Source organism: Odocoileus virginianus, chromosome 29, assembly GCF_023699985.2.
Source record: "Odocoileus virginianus isolate 20LAN1187 ecotype Illinois chromosome 29, Ovbor_1.2, whole genome shotgun sequence".
Taxonomy (NCBI): Eukaryota; Metazoa; Chordata; class Mammalia; order Artiodactyla; family Cervidae; genus Odocoileus; species Odocoileus virginianus.
The window spans coordinates 27,117,417-27,134,750 of record NC_069702.1 but is presented as its reverse complement, the minus strand read 5'-3'; the positions used below and the strand labels follow the sequence as shown (position 1 = coordinate 27,134,750).

The window sequence follows — 17,334 nt, the reverse complement described above, 5'->3', positions numbered from 1 at the left end:
AAAAATCCATTTATGTGTTTACAATTAAATTATACACAAGATATTTATACTTCAGTTCACTGATAAAGATTACCTTAAATTTTTGGAGAATTTGCTTTATTACTTCTTCAGTTCTCATATTACTATTTACTCTGACCTTAGTTTCTGATCCAAAAGCTGGAGTGAAAATCGACGTCTAGAAGAAAAAAAAAGATTGTTGTAATTTTAAGGACATATGTGACAAACTAGCAAGAGTCTGTCTCTTGAATCTGGCCTTCCTTTGCACACAAAAAATCCAAGATCATGAGTTTAAAATTTTGCTTTCTTATTTTTACTTTCTTTGTTTTGGTTGCTGAGTACTGTGTATGGCTTTAAGCAGCTTTATATTGTTTCTAGAGTAAGTTAGGTAAAACATTGTTTGAGAATGTTTGAAATATTTTCATTAGATAATTGTACCATTCTTTACTGTAATTTAAGATTTCAAAATTCCCTCCTGTTTGGGAGTAATTGTTCTAAATTGTTTTCATTTGAACCATATGAAATCATTCCTTTCCAGTTGGTCAGAAATGGTCCAATGCTGGCAATTTCATGTGATTCAGCTTATATCTCAACTGAGGATTTGGGTAAAAGTCCTGCTAATTGAATATTTAGAACAATCTTTCCCACAAGTTGCTTTAATCAATAGTCGGCCCTTTAGATGAAATTTGGTAAACAGCTGCCATGATCCAATAAGTCTGACACATCCCTCTTGGGGATTAGTAATGCACCATAAAAATTATAAGAAACATATAACCATAAATTTTTTACTCATAATTTTATTCCTATTTTAAAATAAAATCCTGAGATGAAAAAATTAAATGGAAAATTCCAGAAATAATTCACACATTTTAAATTGTACACCATTTTTTTTGAAGTTTTTTTTTTCTTTTTGATATGGACCACTTTTAAAGTCTTTATTGACTTTGTTACAATATTATTTCTGTTTTATGATTTTTCTATTTTTGCCACAGGCATGTGGTATCTTAGCTCCTTGACTAGGGATTGAACTCACACCCCCTGCATTGGAAGGCAAAGTCTTACAGGGAAGTCCCTGTGTGGCATTTGGAACATGTGCTGAAAGTGTTAGTTGCTCAGTAGTGTCCAAATCTGCAATTCCATGGACTGTAGCCCACCAGGCTCCTCCGTCCATGGGATTTTCCAGGCAAGAACACTGGAGTGGGCTGCTGTTTCCTTTTCTAGGGGATCTTCCTGACCCAGGGGTTGAACCCAGATCTCCTGCATTTCAGGCAGATTCTTTACCATCTGAGCTACCAGGGAAGCCATTCTGAGTGGCATGATAAAACCTTGCACCATCCTACTCCACCCTGCTCAAGATCCCCACCCACCGACAATGTCTGCTTCTGACAGACATCTATCAACTTCATCACAGCCTGATGGTCCAGGATCACCTGAAGCAGATGATCCTCCTTCTGATACATTGTCAGAAGGTCATTAGTCGCCTAATGCTGCATCACAATGCCTACGTCATTTACCTCACTTTATCTTGTCACATCATAGGCATTTTATCATCTCCTGCCCTTATAAACTTGAATACATAAGATATTTTGAGAGGGAGGAAAAGACCACATCCACATAACATTTTTACAGTGTATTATTATAATTATCCTACTTTATTGTTAGATATTGTTGTTAATCTCTTATTTTACCTAATTTATAAGCTAAACTTTATCATAGGTAAATATGTATAGGGAAAAACATAGTATATATAGAATTCAGTACTAACCTTGGTTTCAGGCATCCACTGGGGTCTTGGAAGTATTTCCTTGGGACTATGTATCAAAATCTAAGCCTCTAATAAGTGTGTTATTCAATATTGGCATTATCAAGAGCTTTCATGATATAAAAACATATCTTACAACTATTTCAACTGAAATCCCTAGATGCCCATCATTGCATGCCCATTGATAGGGTGCTTTGGGTTTTGGGGTTTCATTTTCTGCTAGTTATTATACTGTAGTGAATGACATTTGTATGAAATAGTTTTAGTTTCACTTGATCTCTTTCAATAAACAGCAATGACACTAATGTAAACTGAGTTCTTCCTTTGTGCAGACACTATGCTAAATGCTGAATTCACCTCAATCCACTTAATCCCATGAACAGCCTTGTAAAGAAGGAAGGATGAAAGCTAGGAGATTGAGATTTTTTATTTGTTCAGCAAGAATTTGCAATCAAGTCATCAAACTGCAAAGATCAAGAATTTGAATTATGATGCTGTGCTGCCAACCTAGTGCCGATTTCATTCTTAGTACTGCGGACCAATCTGGAAGCTGCTCATTTAGAAGTACTTGGCTTTCACAGCCTTTCTTAACACAAACCACCCTACATGTGCTGATGACATACAGCATAATTCTGAAGAGAAGAGACCAGGACTATCGGTAGTTGCATATCTGTAGGGGACTGTCAATACTATGTTTTGGCCAGGGAGGAAATTCTTGAGACAGAAAAATGTCTAATTTGAACCAAAAATTCACAGGGGAGATTTCTGCCCAGCAGTTTCCAAAGGGACATATGGATATCCTTCCAAGGGAGGAAGAAGGAAAAAGGTAGAAAGCCCTCTAAGGAAAAAGCTTATGATGAATGAATTAATATTTTGTATGAAAGAGCTTAAAATGGTGCCTCACATAGAGTGGTTTTAAAGTATTTATTAAATGAATGGATGAATGATTGTTAAAATACATGACATAAAAAATTTGAGTTCTAGAAAAAAAATGATCTATTTCCTACCTTCGGCCAAGTTAAATGTCTCACAAATATTACAGAAAGGCACATATAAGTTCAACACATATTAAGTGAAAAAATCAGAATATAAATTATATAAACTATAATTGTACTTGTGTAAAAAGTGATATGTATATATGTGTAAGACCTAGAATTAGAAATTTAACTGATCAGAATAAACAGGGTTATAGTTGGCTTAATCCTTTTATTTCAAATTTAATGTTTGAATATACTTTAAAGCAATATCTTTTGCAGCACTTACATGATTCTAATTACATTTACGGATGTATTGGTTTCTTTGCCCCAGCACTAAGCTCCATGCTGGCAAAGGCACCAGCTGAGCGATCTGTATATTTCCAGTGTGTATCATGGGGTCTGCCACTTAGGGTTCACCAATCATGCTGGTTAAGAACTTGGGTTCTGGCATCAGACAAAGCTGGATTTGAGTTCAGAGTTGGTACTTAAAAGCAGTGTGACCTGTGATAAATTGTGTAACCTCTGTGAATGTCTGTGAATCTGAGGTGATCAAAGCAGTCAATCAATCCTGAAATCAACCTGAATATTCATTGGAAGGGCTGATGCTGAAGCTTCAACACTTTGGCCACCTGATGCGAAGAACTGAATCACTGGAAAAGACCCTGATGCTGGGAAAGATTGAAGGCAGGAGGAGAAGGGGACAACAGAGGATGAGGTGGTTGAATGGCATCACTGACTCACTAAACATGAATTTGAGCAAAGTGGAAGATGGTGAAGGACAGGGAATCCTGGCGTGCTGCAGTCCATGGGGTCGCAAAGAGTTGGACATGACTGGGTGATTGAACAGCAGCTGTGAGCCTCAGTTAACTCACATATAAAATAGGGAAAATAATAGTATCTACTTCATATGATTATGTTTTAGTGAGTAATGAGATAATCCAGCAAAACAATTTCATGCCAAATAAACAGAGAGTACCCAGTAATAATAGCAGTAGTATATCTGATAGTATTGTAAGTTTGAATTGTAAATTCAATACAGTGATATTGTTAGCACAATAGACAGCATTCTTTTAAATGACATTAATGGAATTGTAACTCACTTCATGGTTATAAAAGTGTCCATTAATAGAGGCCCTATGCTTCTGTCTGTCTTTTCTGTCCATCATCGGAGGCTTCATCCTTTTCCTCACCAGGGTTGCTTCACTCATAGTTCTGTAGAGGAATGGGGATTCAGGCTCTTTGTTTGCATGAGGCTTCAGAGTGCTACTGTGATAAGATAAATAGTCTGGGAAGAATAAAGGTTATAAACCCATATAATTTAGCTGCTCATCTCTTTGCATCATGGATGGATTAGTATTAATAAGTAATTATGTGGCTAAGCAATGGACTAACATTCTTTTAAACAGAAAATAGCAATGATCTTGTTTAAGAATAGGGCCATCTGGTGACACTTGTGTTCCATTTTACCTTGGAATTTTAATTTAATTGTAGTCAGAGTATAAGCAAGTGATGTTTCATCTTTCTCTAGCACTGGTGCTAAATGCAAATAGATTTTTATTATATCTTTGGTGGCAAGATATTGGGATTCCCCTGTGTTGAAATGAGTGTTGTCAATGGATTAATTATAAAAGATGCCAAAAGGCCATAAGACAAAAATAAGGGAGTCCTGGAAGGAGCATCATGTTTGTTATAGAATATGAGTTGTTAAAGGACAGTAGAAGGGATGAATTGGGAATGCTTTGAAAAAAATTACACATTGGAAGTTGCTGGTAGCTTCGTGAAGATAATGCCAGCATGATACCCTTGCTCAATCTGAAATCAGCCTGCTAATATCACCATTCCAGAAATGTGAACCCCACTCCAGTCTCAGTCATCAGCTCCTCCTTGGATCTCTATACACCATATAAAAATGAAAATCCATGTAAAATACAAGATATCATGCCTGTCTCAGTAAATGACAGAAAATTAACAGTATTATATCATCATTGTTATGATTACTGATGTCACAGGTCATAGGAGCTGGCCTTTTCCATTGGTTTGTCAAATTTGATATGAACTCACTTGATGTTTAAGTAGCTTTCTCTCTCTTTTTTTAAACTTGTTATTTTATGTTGAAATATAGCTGATTGACAATGTTGTGATAGTTTCAGGTACAGAGCAGAGCAACTCAGCCATATAAATGCTTAAAACAACACTATCAAATATAGGAAACCCAGCATATCTGCCTCTGAGGAGCCATGTCATATTAAGTATTAACTAAAATGTTTAGCTTCTCAAAAGATGTAGAATTCAACCTGAAGGGCTTGGCCTTAACATAAACAACTACTGAGTGTTATAAATGATCCTAATCCTTGGGGGGAAATATTGAACAATTTTATGTATGAAAAGCTTTATTCAAACCATTAGTTCTCCCTAATCTAATAAAGCTAAGTGACTTAATACAATTTAAAAAATGCTTTTATATAGCAAAGTAAGGTTCTTAAACATTATATGAGCACTGTAGTGACTTAAGTTGGTATGCTCCTAAGATACATTTTTAAAATATAAAATAAGAGTTTAATAAGTAATGGTATATAAAATGTTATATTTCAGAGAAACATTTAGGATTCATGCATTATAGTATCTAAAAGAGTCTCCTCATTAATAAGAGTTTGATACTGACCTTCCTGGGAACCTGTTCCTCCAGACACTGGAATCTGATCCCTGTCCAAGTCACTAATGCGATAAAGATCATCAAATTCTCCCCAGCGTGTCATTCCCCTGAAAAGTAATAAATTGTGTAAGTGATATCAATTCTATTTATCAAAGGGCCTATGATGGTTTCCAGATTTACAATATTAATATAGTACCATGGGCCTCTGTGGGTAGACATACCAGCCTAAATTTTAACAATTTTTATATTAGTAAAACTATATCTATACCAGAGTAGTCAACATGCATTTTAATTAATTCTTGTACTGATTTTTAGCATGTGTTTCAGTACATTAGTTACATACTGAAACAAAAAATTATATAGATTCTGTAAAATGTACGGAATGTGTAGAAATCAACAAAATCCATTCTTACACAGATACCTCACTATGCTTTTCAGTGCGTTTAGATACAAAAGTGTTTATTCTAACTTGCATTGAGCTCCTATTGTATTCAAAGCATTTTAAGGTAAAGTGATTCCAGGATAATAAGATATAAAACCTATCTTTTAAGACCCTTGAGCACTACAAAGAATGCAATTTATAAAGCAGGAAAATCTCTGGAAAAGATTCCTTTTCTGGGACATCATGATTTATAAAGTGTACTATTAATTTTCAATGCATTCTAATGCCCAGAATAAATAAAACTGGGCAACTGCTTATCTTTACCAGTTGGTCCAAGGCTCATTTTTTATTTTCTTTCTGGCTTTAATTAAGTTACTTATTTTCTCTGTGCATTAATGTTCTCACCTGTAAAATGGGGATGAACATAGAGTGAGGTGGGATAGGATTGTTGAAAAGGATTAAATGAGTTAATTTATGTAAAATCCTTGAAAAAGTACCCAACACACAGTAAGCACTCAATATGTGTTAAAAAAACAGCCGTGGTCATCTTCTTCTTCATTGTCATCCTCATCACAGTCCCCATCATCTATATCTGTTTCATGATGGATCTGGAGCCGTTAGGGATCCAAGGTATTCCTAGATCTCTCTAGGTTAATAGAAAACTATCATATCTGGGACTAGTCTTAGCTCTTACTAAGAGTCTCTTCCAATGTCTGTTTTCCTTATGGCCAAAAAATATTCACCCGTAGGGAGTTCATGACATTAATTCTACCCAAACGTCACTGGCAGCAACAACACCACAAAGTGCTTATTCATACAAATGGTGGTAAATACGAATAAACATGATCCTTTTCTTCTTTGACCCTTGAATTCCTTTGAAGTCTTTTTACAACTTCTATATCATTTGAGTCTCACAATAATAGCCTTGTGATATAGATAAGATAATCCTAATAAACAGGTTTATTAATTTTCCATTAAGCTCTACCATCTAGGATATAACCAGCCAAAACAAATGTCCCAGAAGTCCAACAACTTTACTTAACAACTTTAACTCAAAGGAGAACAATTCCGGCCCTGACTCAGACCCTAGTTATTCTTCCTTTTACTTTTTTTAAATTGAAGTATAGTTGATTTACAATGTTTTAAGTGTACAGCAGAGTGGTTAAGATATATGTATGCATATGTATATATATTTCTTTCTCAGATTCTTTTCCATTATAGGTTGTTAGATGATATGAATATGCTATATGGTAGCATATGTGCTATATGCTAGGTCCTTGTTTATCTATTTTACATACAATAGTGTGTATCTGTTAATCCCAAACTCCTAATTTAACCCTCCCTGCACTATTCCACTTGGTAGCCATAAGTCTGTTTTCTATGTCTGTTTCTGTTCTGTAAATAAGTTCACTTGCATCATTTTTAAGATTTCATATGTAAATGATATTTGTGATATCTGCCTTTGAGTTCATGCAGTGTGATATTCTTCAATTCCATCCATGTTGCTGTAAGTGAAATTATTTCATTCTTTTTATGGCTGAATAATATTCCATTGTATGTATATATATGCTATAACATCTTTATTCATTCATTTGTCAGTGGACATTTAGGTTGCTTCCAGGTCTTGGCTATTGTAAATAGTGTTGCTCTGAACACTGGGGTGCAAGCATCTTTTCAAATTATTGTTCTCATCTTTTCCAGATATATGCTCAGAGGTGGGATTGCAGGAGCATATGGAGGCTCTATTTTTAGTTTTTAAGGAACCTCCATACTGTTCTCCATAATGGCTGTACCAATCTACATTCCCACCAGCAGTAGAGGAGGGTTCCCTTTTCTAGTTATTCTTTTGATAGACAAAATTATCAATGTATAGAAGATTAATTTTAAAAGGCAGATGTGATTATCATAGAAAAGTGTTGAAAGTGAAAGTGTTAGCCTCTCGGTTGTGTCTGACTCTTGAGACCCCATGGACAGTAGCCTGCCAGGCTCCTCTGCCCATGGAATTCTCCAGGCGAGAATACTGGAGTGGGTTAATCATGGGAAAAAAAACAAAACAGAATAACAGCAAAAATAGAAACTAAAAAGTCAAAGCAACCCAATGCTGTCTCCCATGGGGGAAGACGAGAGAGCCCAAGCATACCAGACCAGTGATGTGCTATAAATTCTTGGTAGTCCCGCCCAACTTGACACCTGTCCTCACCCTCTCTCAGCTTAGTGATGTCACACGAATACAGAGGAACAAACATGACTTAATATAGCCAGTGTTTGGCCCCTTTTCTTCCTTACCATCTTAGCAAAAACAAGTGCCTCCACCCCCAAATTACCAACCCCCAGCCTACCCCTTTTCAGCTCCGGACTATGTAATTGGAAGTGTCTCCATATACAGTTGTGCACATGATTAAGCTTGAATGCAGTGACCCAAAGTTTTCTAAAGAAAACTGGTGCAACTTTATGTAACATCAAATAGTTTAAGTTGCCCAAGCATGGGCACGTCAGCCTTGTTCTGACCAAGTTTCAGGATAAATACCATTAGCAAATTTAAACTGTGGGGAAGTATTCTAATGAGCTGCAAAATAAAAAGGAGGTCAAAATTTGACAGACAAATTGAAGGTGGTCACTTCTGTATTCACATGGTAAGAAAGGAAAAACACTATTGATGTTATTCAAATGGACATCTGTCCAGTTTCTGCTCTTTATGCCATTCTGCCATGACTTGTCCAAAGCATGTCAAAGCAGACTTTGGAAAGACATTGAAAACAGAAAGGGAAACTGGTGCCAGCAAACATAACCTCAGTAAGGTTGTTTTTACAAAAAATTTCCCAAACAAAATACTTGGACCAGTTATGAGATATCAAAGAACTGCCCACAGAAGTGTTTCCATAAAGGATCACAAGTGGTCACAGCTCAAACTGATTTGTTTTTAAACTGCTACCACTCCCATTAAGCTGATTTAAGGTGACTCATTTCAAAGATAACCTAAACAAAGTAGCTTGATTCGCTCCAAAGGTGAGTTGAAAGAAAAGATTATAGCCCTTCCTGCAGCTGAGTACACAACATCCACATCTTTTGTACCACATCCAACCACTGGAGATATTAAGTCTGTGAACCTGAGAGAACAGAGGTGTAATTCTGCCTGCAGAAGCCCAGTATGAGAAAGGGAGCAATAAAAATTCTTAGGGAGTGAGTAGTGATAGTCCATTTCCTTACACAATTTCACTCAAGGCTCAAAATTTAAATAATACCACCTAAAGGATGGCAACCAGAGTGAGGGTGTCTAGAACTGAATTGAAACAAAGTATAATAATACTTTAGGGACTTCCCAGGTGGCGCTAGTGGTAAAGAACCTGCCTGCAAATGCAAGAGACTTAAGAGACACAGGTTTGATACCCGGGTCAGGAAGATCCCCTGGAGGAGGGCATGGCAACCCACTTCAGTATTTTTGCCTGGAGAATCTCATGGACAGAGGAGCCTCGTGGGTTATGGTCCATAGGGTCACAAAGAGTTGGACACAACTGAGTGACTTAGCATTCACGCACACATAATACTTTAGTGGGGACTGCATCCCATTAGGGAACAAGAGGTCAAGGAACAGTTATTCCAAATTGTGCTACAACTTCCGGCTAACTGTTCAGCTGGTTCCCACAGAGGCTTCTTGGATAATTAATCACAATTGAATCTAATCTTGCTCTTTTGTGGGAGAGGAGTGCGGTCATTTTCTGACAATTTTTACTCACCAGAAAAATCTGATATCCTGCAAATATGCACTTCAAATATTCTCCCAGTAAGTCTCATTACTGTGGTAAAGAGCAAGCAAAGTTTTCAAGGGTAGTCTACCTCAACTTGAAACAAAAAGAGATAGATTTTTTTTTTTTCTGGTCATGCCACACAGCATATGGGATCTTAGTTCCCCAGCCAGGGATTGAACCCATGCCCCCTGCATTGGAAGTGCAGTGTCTTAACCACCAGACTGCCAGGGAAGTCCCTAAAGGAGATAACTTATCTTTGGTTCACAGCATTATTCTGATACAAAATGAAAAAGGCAAATGGATTTTATAGAAGGCAACTCATGAGAATATTAATTTATAATCTTCCATAGAATATGGAAAGGCATTAACATACCTTGTCTACCTGGGCTCTTGAAACTTATCCTCAAGTTCAGGGTTTCTAGGAATAAGTGTTTTGAATTTTAATTTGGAAAATTAAAAAATATATCTTGGGATACATATTCAAAATCATGAGAGCTTAATGTGATAATTTAGGTAGCTTACTGCATTTCCTTGACATCTTCCCATAATGTCTCATACTAATTAAGTTTTCATGATTTGACTAATTAAAATGCATCGAAAGGAGCTGACTGCTCAGAGAACTTTGCAATGAGTTCTTAGGCAATATGAAGAATGATAGCTAATTTTGCCAAATTCATATCTTGTATAGTTTCCTAAAAGTAGGACCCAGGGTAATTTCTACTTTTAAATGATGTTCCTAGTCATTTAGAACCACCAGCCCATCAATCACTTAGTACCTGAAGGTGAAGGATACAGGATTTCATCAGATTGCCTAAGTCCGTGGTTTCTCTTCTGCCATTTCATAAGTGCTGGACTCTTTGTCCTTTGATCGCTTGGATGGGACACTAATCCGAAGCGGCAGATGGAGAGAAAGTTCACACAGCAGAGCAGAGGTATTTAACCACCAGGATTCTTAGGGTTTCATTCAATACTATATTTTGAGTCCCGTCTTTGTGCTGGCTCACTGCTGAGCATGGGGATAAAGATGAGTAAGGCATGCTCCTTATCCATGAGGAGCTCATAGACTAGGGGGGAGGGGGAGGCAGGTATATGAAAATTCAATTAACAGCATGCTCTGAAAGTGACATGGAAAAGTTGTCAGTGCACCTACTACAGACTGAAGGGTCAGAAAAGGCTTTCTGGAGAATATGTTACTGACCTGAATCTTAAAAGATTGGTGGAAGAGTCTAGCAAGTGGATATCGAGAAGCAGGTAGGCTCCTAGGCAGAGTCAGGGAAGTAAGAAACCACATGATGCGTGTAGGCAATCACAAAATGTTCAGAATTACGGGAGCATAACATTGGAAAAGGTTGGCAAGGTGTCCAACTTGTGTGCAACCTATGCAATAGTGAGACTTCTGTGTTTCTCCAAGGGAAAAGTAGGGCTGCCCTGACAGTGATATGGGTATCACCTTGGTTATGGCCAAAGGTCAGATTGAGGAAAAGGTCCTCGCTGCTCTCTCTCCATCCTCTGTCCTGCTGGAACTCCAGCTCACCTAGTTATTCATGGAAGGGAGGATGAAGAGAAGGATTGATATCTCCATGAACACATAAAAGAAAGATGCATTAGAAAGCCAGCGATTGAAAATGAAGGCAAAAAGGGAGGAAGGGAAGAAGAAAACAAGATTTATATGTGTGTTAGTTGGTCAGTCGTATCCAACTGTTTGCAACCCCAAAGACTGTAGCCTGCCAGGCTCCTCTGACATGATATTCTCCAGGCAAGAATACTGGAGTGGGTTGCCATTCCTTTCTCCAGGAGATCTTCCAAACCCAGGGATAGAACTTGGGTCCCCTGTATTGCAGGCAAATTCTTTACTGTCTGAGCTACCAGGGAAGCCTAAACATTGTAAAGGATAATGAAAATATCTATCAACTCTACTTATGTCTTCAAGGTACAGTCACATAAACCTGTGCAGGGAACTGTTCCGTGCATGTATTGGACTTCACCTGTCCTTTGTCCTGATCCTGTTTAACAGGACACAGCAATCAGATGGAACATAAGTCTCCTTTCCAGAAAGCAGGAAAAGCCCTTTGTTCCATGAAAAGGGGAAATTTAAATTTCATCCTCCTTTTTTGCTGATAAGCACAGTGGGCTAATGAAATCTTGCCTGTATCGCTTATCTACACTAGTGAAAGAATGAAGGCTCCCAGAAGAGAAGAACTACAGCAGAGAGGTCAAGGGCGCAGACTCTGGGGCCCACAGACCTGGGGTCCAGTCCAGCTCTGCTGGATGGTAACTGGGTATCTTGCACAAACCACCTAACCTCTCAGAGCCCTGGTTTCTGAACACCTACTTTCTAGAGTTGCTGGGGGATTAAATAACATTGGACATAAGCTTTAGAGCTTTCATCTTCAAGAGTGTGCACAAGGAAGATAATTATGAAGATCATTTTCTAAGGAAGTAAAACCATAAAAGCTAGCTCACCTTTTGGAAAAAGCTTCTGGTGACTCCAGCACACCGAAAGAAGGGATTTGTTTCTCATCTTGTATTTTCAGTTGGATAGGCCGTTTTACTCCCCAGAAAATGTCCAACATTCCTTCAACAATTAGGTTACCATCTTCAGTCTAGGGAAGAAGCCAACCATCTCAAACATTGCTTTTGTATTATTTATAGAAGGTGAATGTTTTAACTGAAGGTGTAGAAATTAAGTCTGTAAGACATCCCAATAGCTAAAAAAAATCCCCAGGTGGGATTATTTGGCTTTTAAATTTATCTACAAAACAATTCTATTTCTGAAACATTCTTTTTTTTTTAAAAACAGTGACAACCAGCAAAGTAAGTCTAATGGTAACGACATGCCCACCAGAGGGCACAGTATGCTAAAATGTTTCCTGAACTCTTGATTCTTCAATTAAATGGAAGTTTAATTCTCTAATTCTATTTAACTTAAAATTAAAGCAAAATTAAAAGCTGCACTACAGTAGAAATCAGAACAACATTGATCAGCTTAGCGGTTGTTTTCTCATTTCTGAAGAGGAAAAATTTAGGTTACATACTTATTATGCAGAAAAAGTGAAATAATGTATGTAAAAAGGTGTAAAATGCTTAACATGATATTTTTGAAAAAATCAATAGCACTTAATCTCTTTTAAGTTGGAAATATAACAAAAGAAGGAAATTCCATGCAAACAAAGAAAAACTAGTAAACAGGATTGAACACTTACTCATTCTCTGAAGGTAAATATTAATAGCTAAGCACATTCACATAGAATGTATTTTCTAATCCATTTCTCTCCTGTATATGCAAAAGTCTTTTATTAAAGTAGAGTTATATTATTATAAAAATTTGAAAAATAGAAAGAATATTTCATCTATTCAGTAACTACTATAACATCCAATAGCTACTTGTTATTATGAAAAATCAATTGTTAAAAAACATAAATGACTCAATTCCTATTTGAATGTGTAGTGAAGCCTCCAGACTGTAGAATCACATAGCCCTGTGTTTAAACTGGAGCTCTGCTACTTCCTAGCCGTATGATTTTGGACAAAAAGTTAAACACCTTTAAACCTGGGCTGCTTCTTCTGAAGAATTAAATCATAACAGTCCCTGAATCATAGGGGCTGATATTTAAAGTGCTTAGTAAATGTTGTTGCTTATTATTTCTTTGGCTGATCAACCTACTTTGGAGTCACTCCTGAAACAAAGTTTTGCTCTTTTTCCCACTTTTGAGTCCACATTTCAGATTATTGTGAGGTCAGGTACTTATCAGTTCTTAATGTGCTATGTGCTATGCTTAGTCGCTCAGTTCTGTCCAACTCCTTGCGACCTCATTGCAGCCCACCAGGCTCCTCTGTCCATGGGGATTCTCCAGGCAGGAAGGCTGGAGTGAGTTGCTATGCCCTCCTCCAAGGGAATGAACCAGGGATCAAACTCAGGTCTTCCCGCATTGCAGGCAGATTCTTTACCTCCGAGCCAACAAGGAAGCTCCAGTTCCTAATAACCAAACACAATTTACTCTCTGAAATGACAGTACATGATGCAGGGCCTACACGTTAGTTATTGATGTATGACATCTTTCCTTGGCCTAATTATACTTCCATGAATCCCTTATATCAAAAACTCATAGAGTAACTGATCTTCTGATCTTCAAAAATATCTCATTTTTGCTTTCAAGAAGAAATACTCCAACTATAATCAGACAATGAGGTTTTCTCATATGAGGAATATGAGAATATTTTTTAATTTCAGAAAACATCTCTTTTGAAATTAACTACATAAATTATCCCTGAAGGTTTGGTTACACTTCTGTAGTCTCATTGCCTCAATCGTTAGGTCTTTTCTCATGTAGATCTACACCGATATCCTCGGTGACCTCAATGATCTTTATATGCCATCTCTAAACTGGTAGCTCCCAATTTTAGATCTCCAACCCAAACCTTAACCTTTCCCCTAAACTTCAGCTTTCAAACTTGACGTCAAATTTAATATGATCCTAGTTAACTCTTGAAATTTCTCTCCTAAACATTTTCCTTTCCCAGCCTTCCCCATCTTGTTAAATACCACTCCCATTCTTCCACTTGCTCAGGTCAACATTGTTACAGTCACCATTAATCTTTCTTTCATTCTGAACATCTCCAAATCCAATACTTAGCCAGTCTGATTAGCTTGACCTTAAAAATATATCCCCGATATGGCTATGCTCACCATGTGCGCTAGCACAATTCTGGTCTATGCCGTTGTCATTGTTTGCCAGATTATTGCAATAGTGTCTCTGTGGTCTACCTCATTCTTCTCTTGTCCCTCTGTGTATTCCTACTAGCTAGAGAGACCCTTTCAAAATGAATCTTTAGATCACATCTCAACACCTCAGGGGCTTCTCACCTCACTTCAAGCACAAGCTGAAGTCTTCACAGTGATCTACAAGACCCCACATGCTCTAGCACCCTCTCCTTCTCAGTTCTTTCTCTAGCTTCCTTATTCTCTACCAGTCCATTCTCACGAGGTCCCTGGAGCACTGGCTTCCCTGCTGTTCCTCAGTTATACCAGCCAGGCTTAGGACTTGGATTCAGACTGCTGTCTGTACCCAGAATGCATGTCCCACAGACTTCTGCAAGGTTAGCACCCTGACATCTTTCAGTCTTTGGTCAAATGTTCTTCTTTATCCATCCACTTAGATTCCGGAGCCCTCTTCCCTGATTTGCTATCCTCCACAGACTGTTCACCTTCTAATGCACAATTTGCTTTTTTGTTTCTTTTCTATCTACTAAAATGTAAGGAGAATGAATGCAGGACATTCTCTCATTTATCCACTGTTGTCTCTAGTTTTTAGAACAGTGTCTCCTGTGTTGTAAACAATAAATAGTCATTGCATTAATTAATCAGAGATTAAGAAAGCTAATATTATTCCATGCACTGCCCCTCTGAACCATGTCCATCACTACAACTAAATCAGAGACTTGGAAAATTCTGGATTCTAATTTTATTGTCAGCAAGTAAAGATGAAAAGATTAAGCAGTCTAATCAGTATATACTTTAATTCAGGCAGTTTAAAAAATTATGTAAGACACAAGACTTTATTTTAAAAAAACAAATGACTTTTGTAAGTTGAGCACCAATTCACAGAGTAGAAAGGACATGCCTCAATTCATATGCTTGTCACATCAAAATTCAAAATTTTCCGAAAGGAAGCATGGAAACTATTGAATTACAATCTAAAATAATTTCTTTAAAGTTTTGATCTTTTCCTAAAGTTTATATTTTTACAGTTATGCATTTTACTGATCTAAGATATAGGACAATATTGAAATAATTTTAAATTAGGCCATTTTGAAAACTTAGGCCCATTTCTTTATAAAAGGATTAGCTACTTCCTGCTTCTGTAGAAAATTACATTTGGGAGGGGAATTGAAATGTCTGATCAAACTAAATCATTTAGGCTCACTAGTAAATGACAAATAGGCTTATAAATTTCCTTCTGTCCCAAATGCCAAGGGTGGCATAAAATCAATGCTATACCATCACATCTGAAGATCTAAACACAGGTAGACAGTTCTAATGTACCCTAGGACCAGGAAGATATTGTAAAGATGTGAAGTGAGTTCCATTAGGATACAAGACTGAGTGGGGAGACCTGTAGAGAATCACGTATTAAAGAAAATCTAAGGTCACTTGGTACAGTAGCCTAACAGTTGCACCCTTAAAAATGCTTGCTAGATTCAGGACTTTGCTGAATTATTTGTAAGATAGAGTTCTAGTGGAATTGCTGTTCAAAAGATATTCATATTCTGTTTTTAAAGTAGAAAGCAAATATGTCATTAAAGTTACTTTAAATGTTTGCCCATTCCAAAAAATACTTAGAAATTTACAGATGTTTCAGGACTAGGATTTTCAGTATAGTCTATAACTAAAATTATTCACCTGTTTCTCCCAGACCATTTGTATTATGGACTCCAACTTATCCTGACTTCTCTGTACTTTTACGGAATTTTTTTTTTTCCTGTGAATCAATCTTCTTTGATGGCTCAGCTGGTAAAGAATCTGCCTGCAATGCATGAGACCCAGGTTTGATCCTTGGGTCAGGAATATCCTCTGGAGAAGAAAATGTCTTACCCACTCCAATATTCCTGCCTGGAGAATTCCACGGACAGGGGAGCCTGACGGGCTACAGTCCATTGGGGTCACAAAACAGCATGACTGAATGATTAACACACACATGCATATGCCAGAAACCTCCCTGGGTGCTGGCTGGCAATATAGCAGATGCACCCCACCCTCAGAAAACTTGTAGTTTTGGGGTTTCCCTGGTAGCTCAGCTGGTAAAGAATCTGCCTGCAATGCAGGAGACCCCAGTTCGATTCCTGGGTCAGGAAGATCCCCTTGAGAAGGATAGGTTACCCACTCCAGTATTCTGGCCTGGAGAATTCCATGGACTATAGTCACAAAGAGTTGGACTGAGCGACTTTCACTTTCAAACTATATTGCATTTCTTTGATGAGCTTACCTGGCCATATAAAATATGCAGATTTTTCTGGTTCCTATAAAAGATGTTATAGGTCTTCAGTAAAGAATTAAGTTGTTCCCTGAAAAATAAATTACATTCACTTACAATCAATCTTAGACTCTTTAATGGTAAAAAGCAATAATGATGCTTTCAATTCATAAAGGTATGAAATAGAACGTAATGGCTCAATGGAATCTTTACTATTCTGTCATTTTAATGAAAGTCATTGAAAGCTGAAAACTTCTTAGGACATCACCAAATGTTGAAGGCATTAATTCATAAACGAATAACCAAAGTAAAACAAACAAAATCTGACCTTTAGATGGTTATTTTCCCTTGGTGAAGATATGTATTAATAATTTCCAAGTTGAATTTGATTTTTTAGAAGTTCTTCAAAATTTTCTGTAATGAAGAAATGACTGGCTGCAAAAGTTTGAATTGAAAATAAAATCTAAAGCAGTGGTTCTCAACCTATTTAAGTCACAATATCCTTTGAAACCCTGATGAAAGCTTTGGCTTCCCTATGTGGGGGAAAAAACCTATATATAGACACATAGTTTTGCATGTACAACGGGTGCTAATTTATGTGCTGTTTTGAAAGATTTTCTTGATAAACAAGGAAGGAGTCATTCTCCACATGGTTTAAGCATAGATTCTCTTTATCTGACAGTAACAAACTGATATTTAAAAATATTCTTTGTCTAAAATTCTAGAGTAAAAGAGAATTCTCTGGCAGTTCAGTGGTTACGACTCCAGGCTTTCACTGCTGAGGGCTCAGGTTCGATACCTGGTTGGGGAACAAGCCATGCAACTCAGCCAAAGAAAAAACAATTT

At 37.2% G+C, this 17,334-nt stretch overlaps 1 protein-coding gene across 1 annotated transcript in view; it reads right to left on the bottom strand.

Annotated features, from left to right (window-relative positions):
* RASSF6 (Ras association domain family member 6) overlaps positions 1–17,334 on the bottom strand; it is a 62,799-nt gene that overhangs the window by 8,213 nt on the left and 37,252 nt on the right. The window contains exons 3-7 of the mRNA XM_020885327.2: positions 16,501–16,579; positions 11,981–12,120; positions 5,399–5,496; positions 3,837–4,021; positions 74–175 (exon numbers count right to left, since the gene is read on the bottom strand). Of these exons, the coding sequence (XP_020740986.2) occupies positions 74–175; positions 3,837–4,021; positions 5,399–5,496; positions 11,981–12,120; positions 16,501–16,579 (604 nt within the window). The remainder of the gene's footprint in view (positions 1–73; positions 176–3,836; positions 4,022–5,398; positions 5,497–11,980; positions 12,121–16,500; positions 16,580–17,334) is intronic.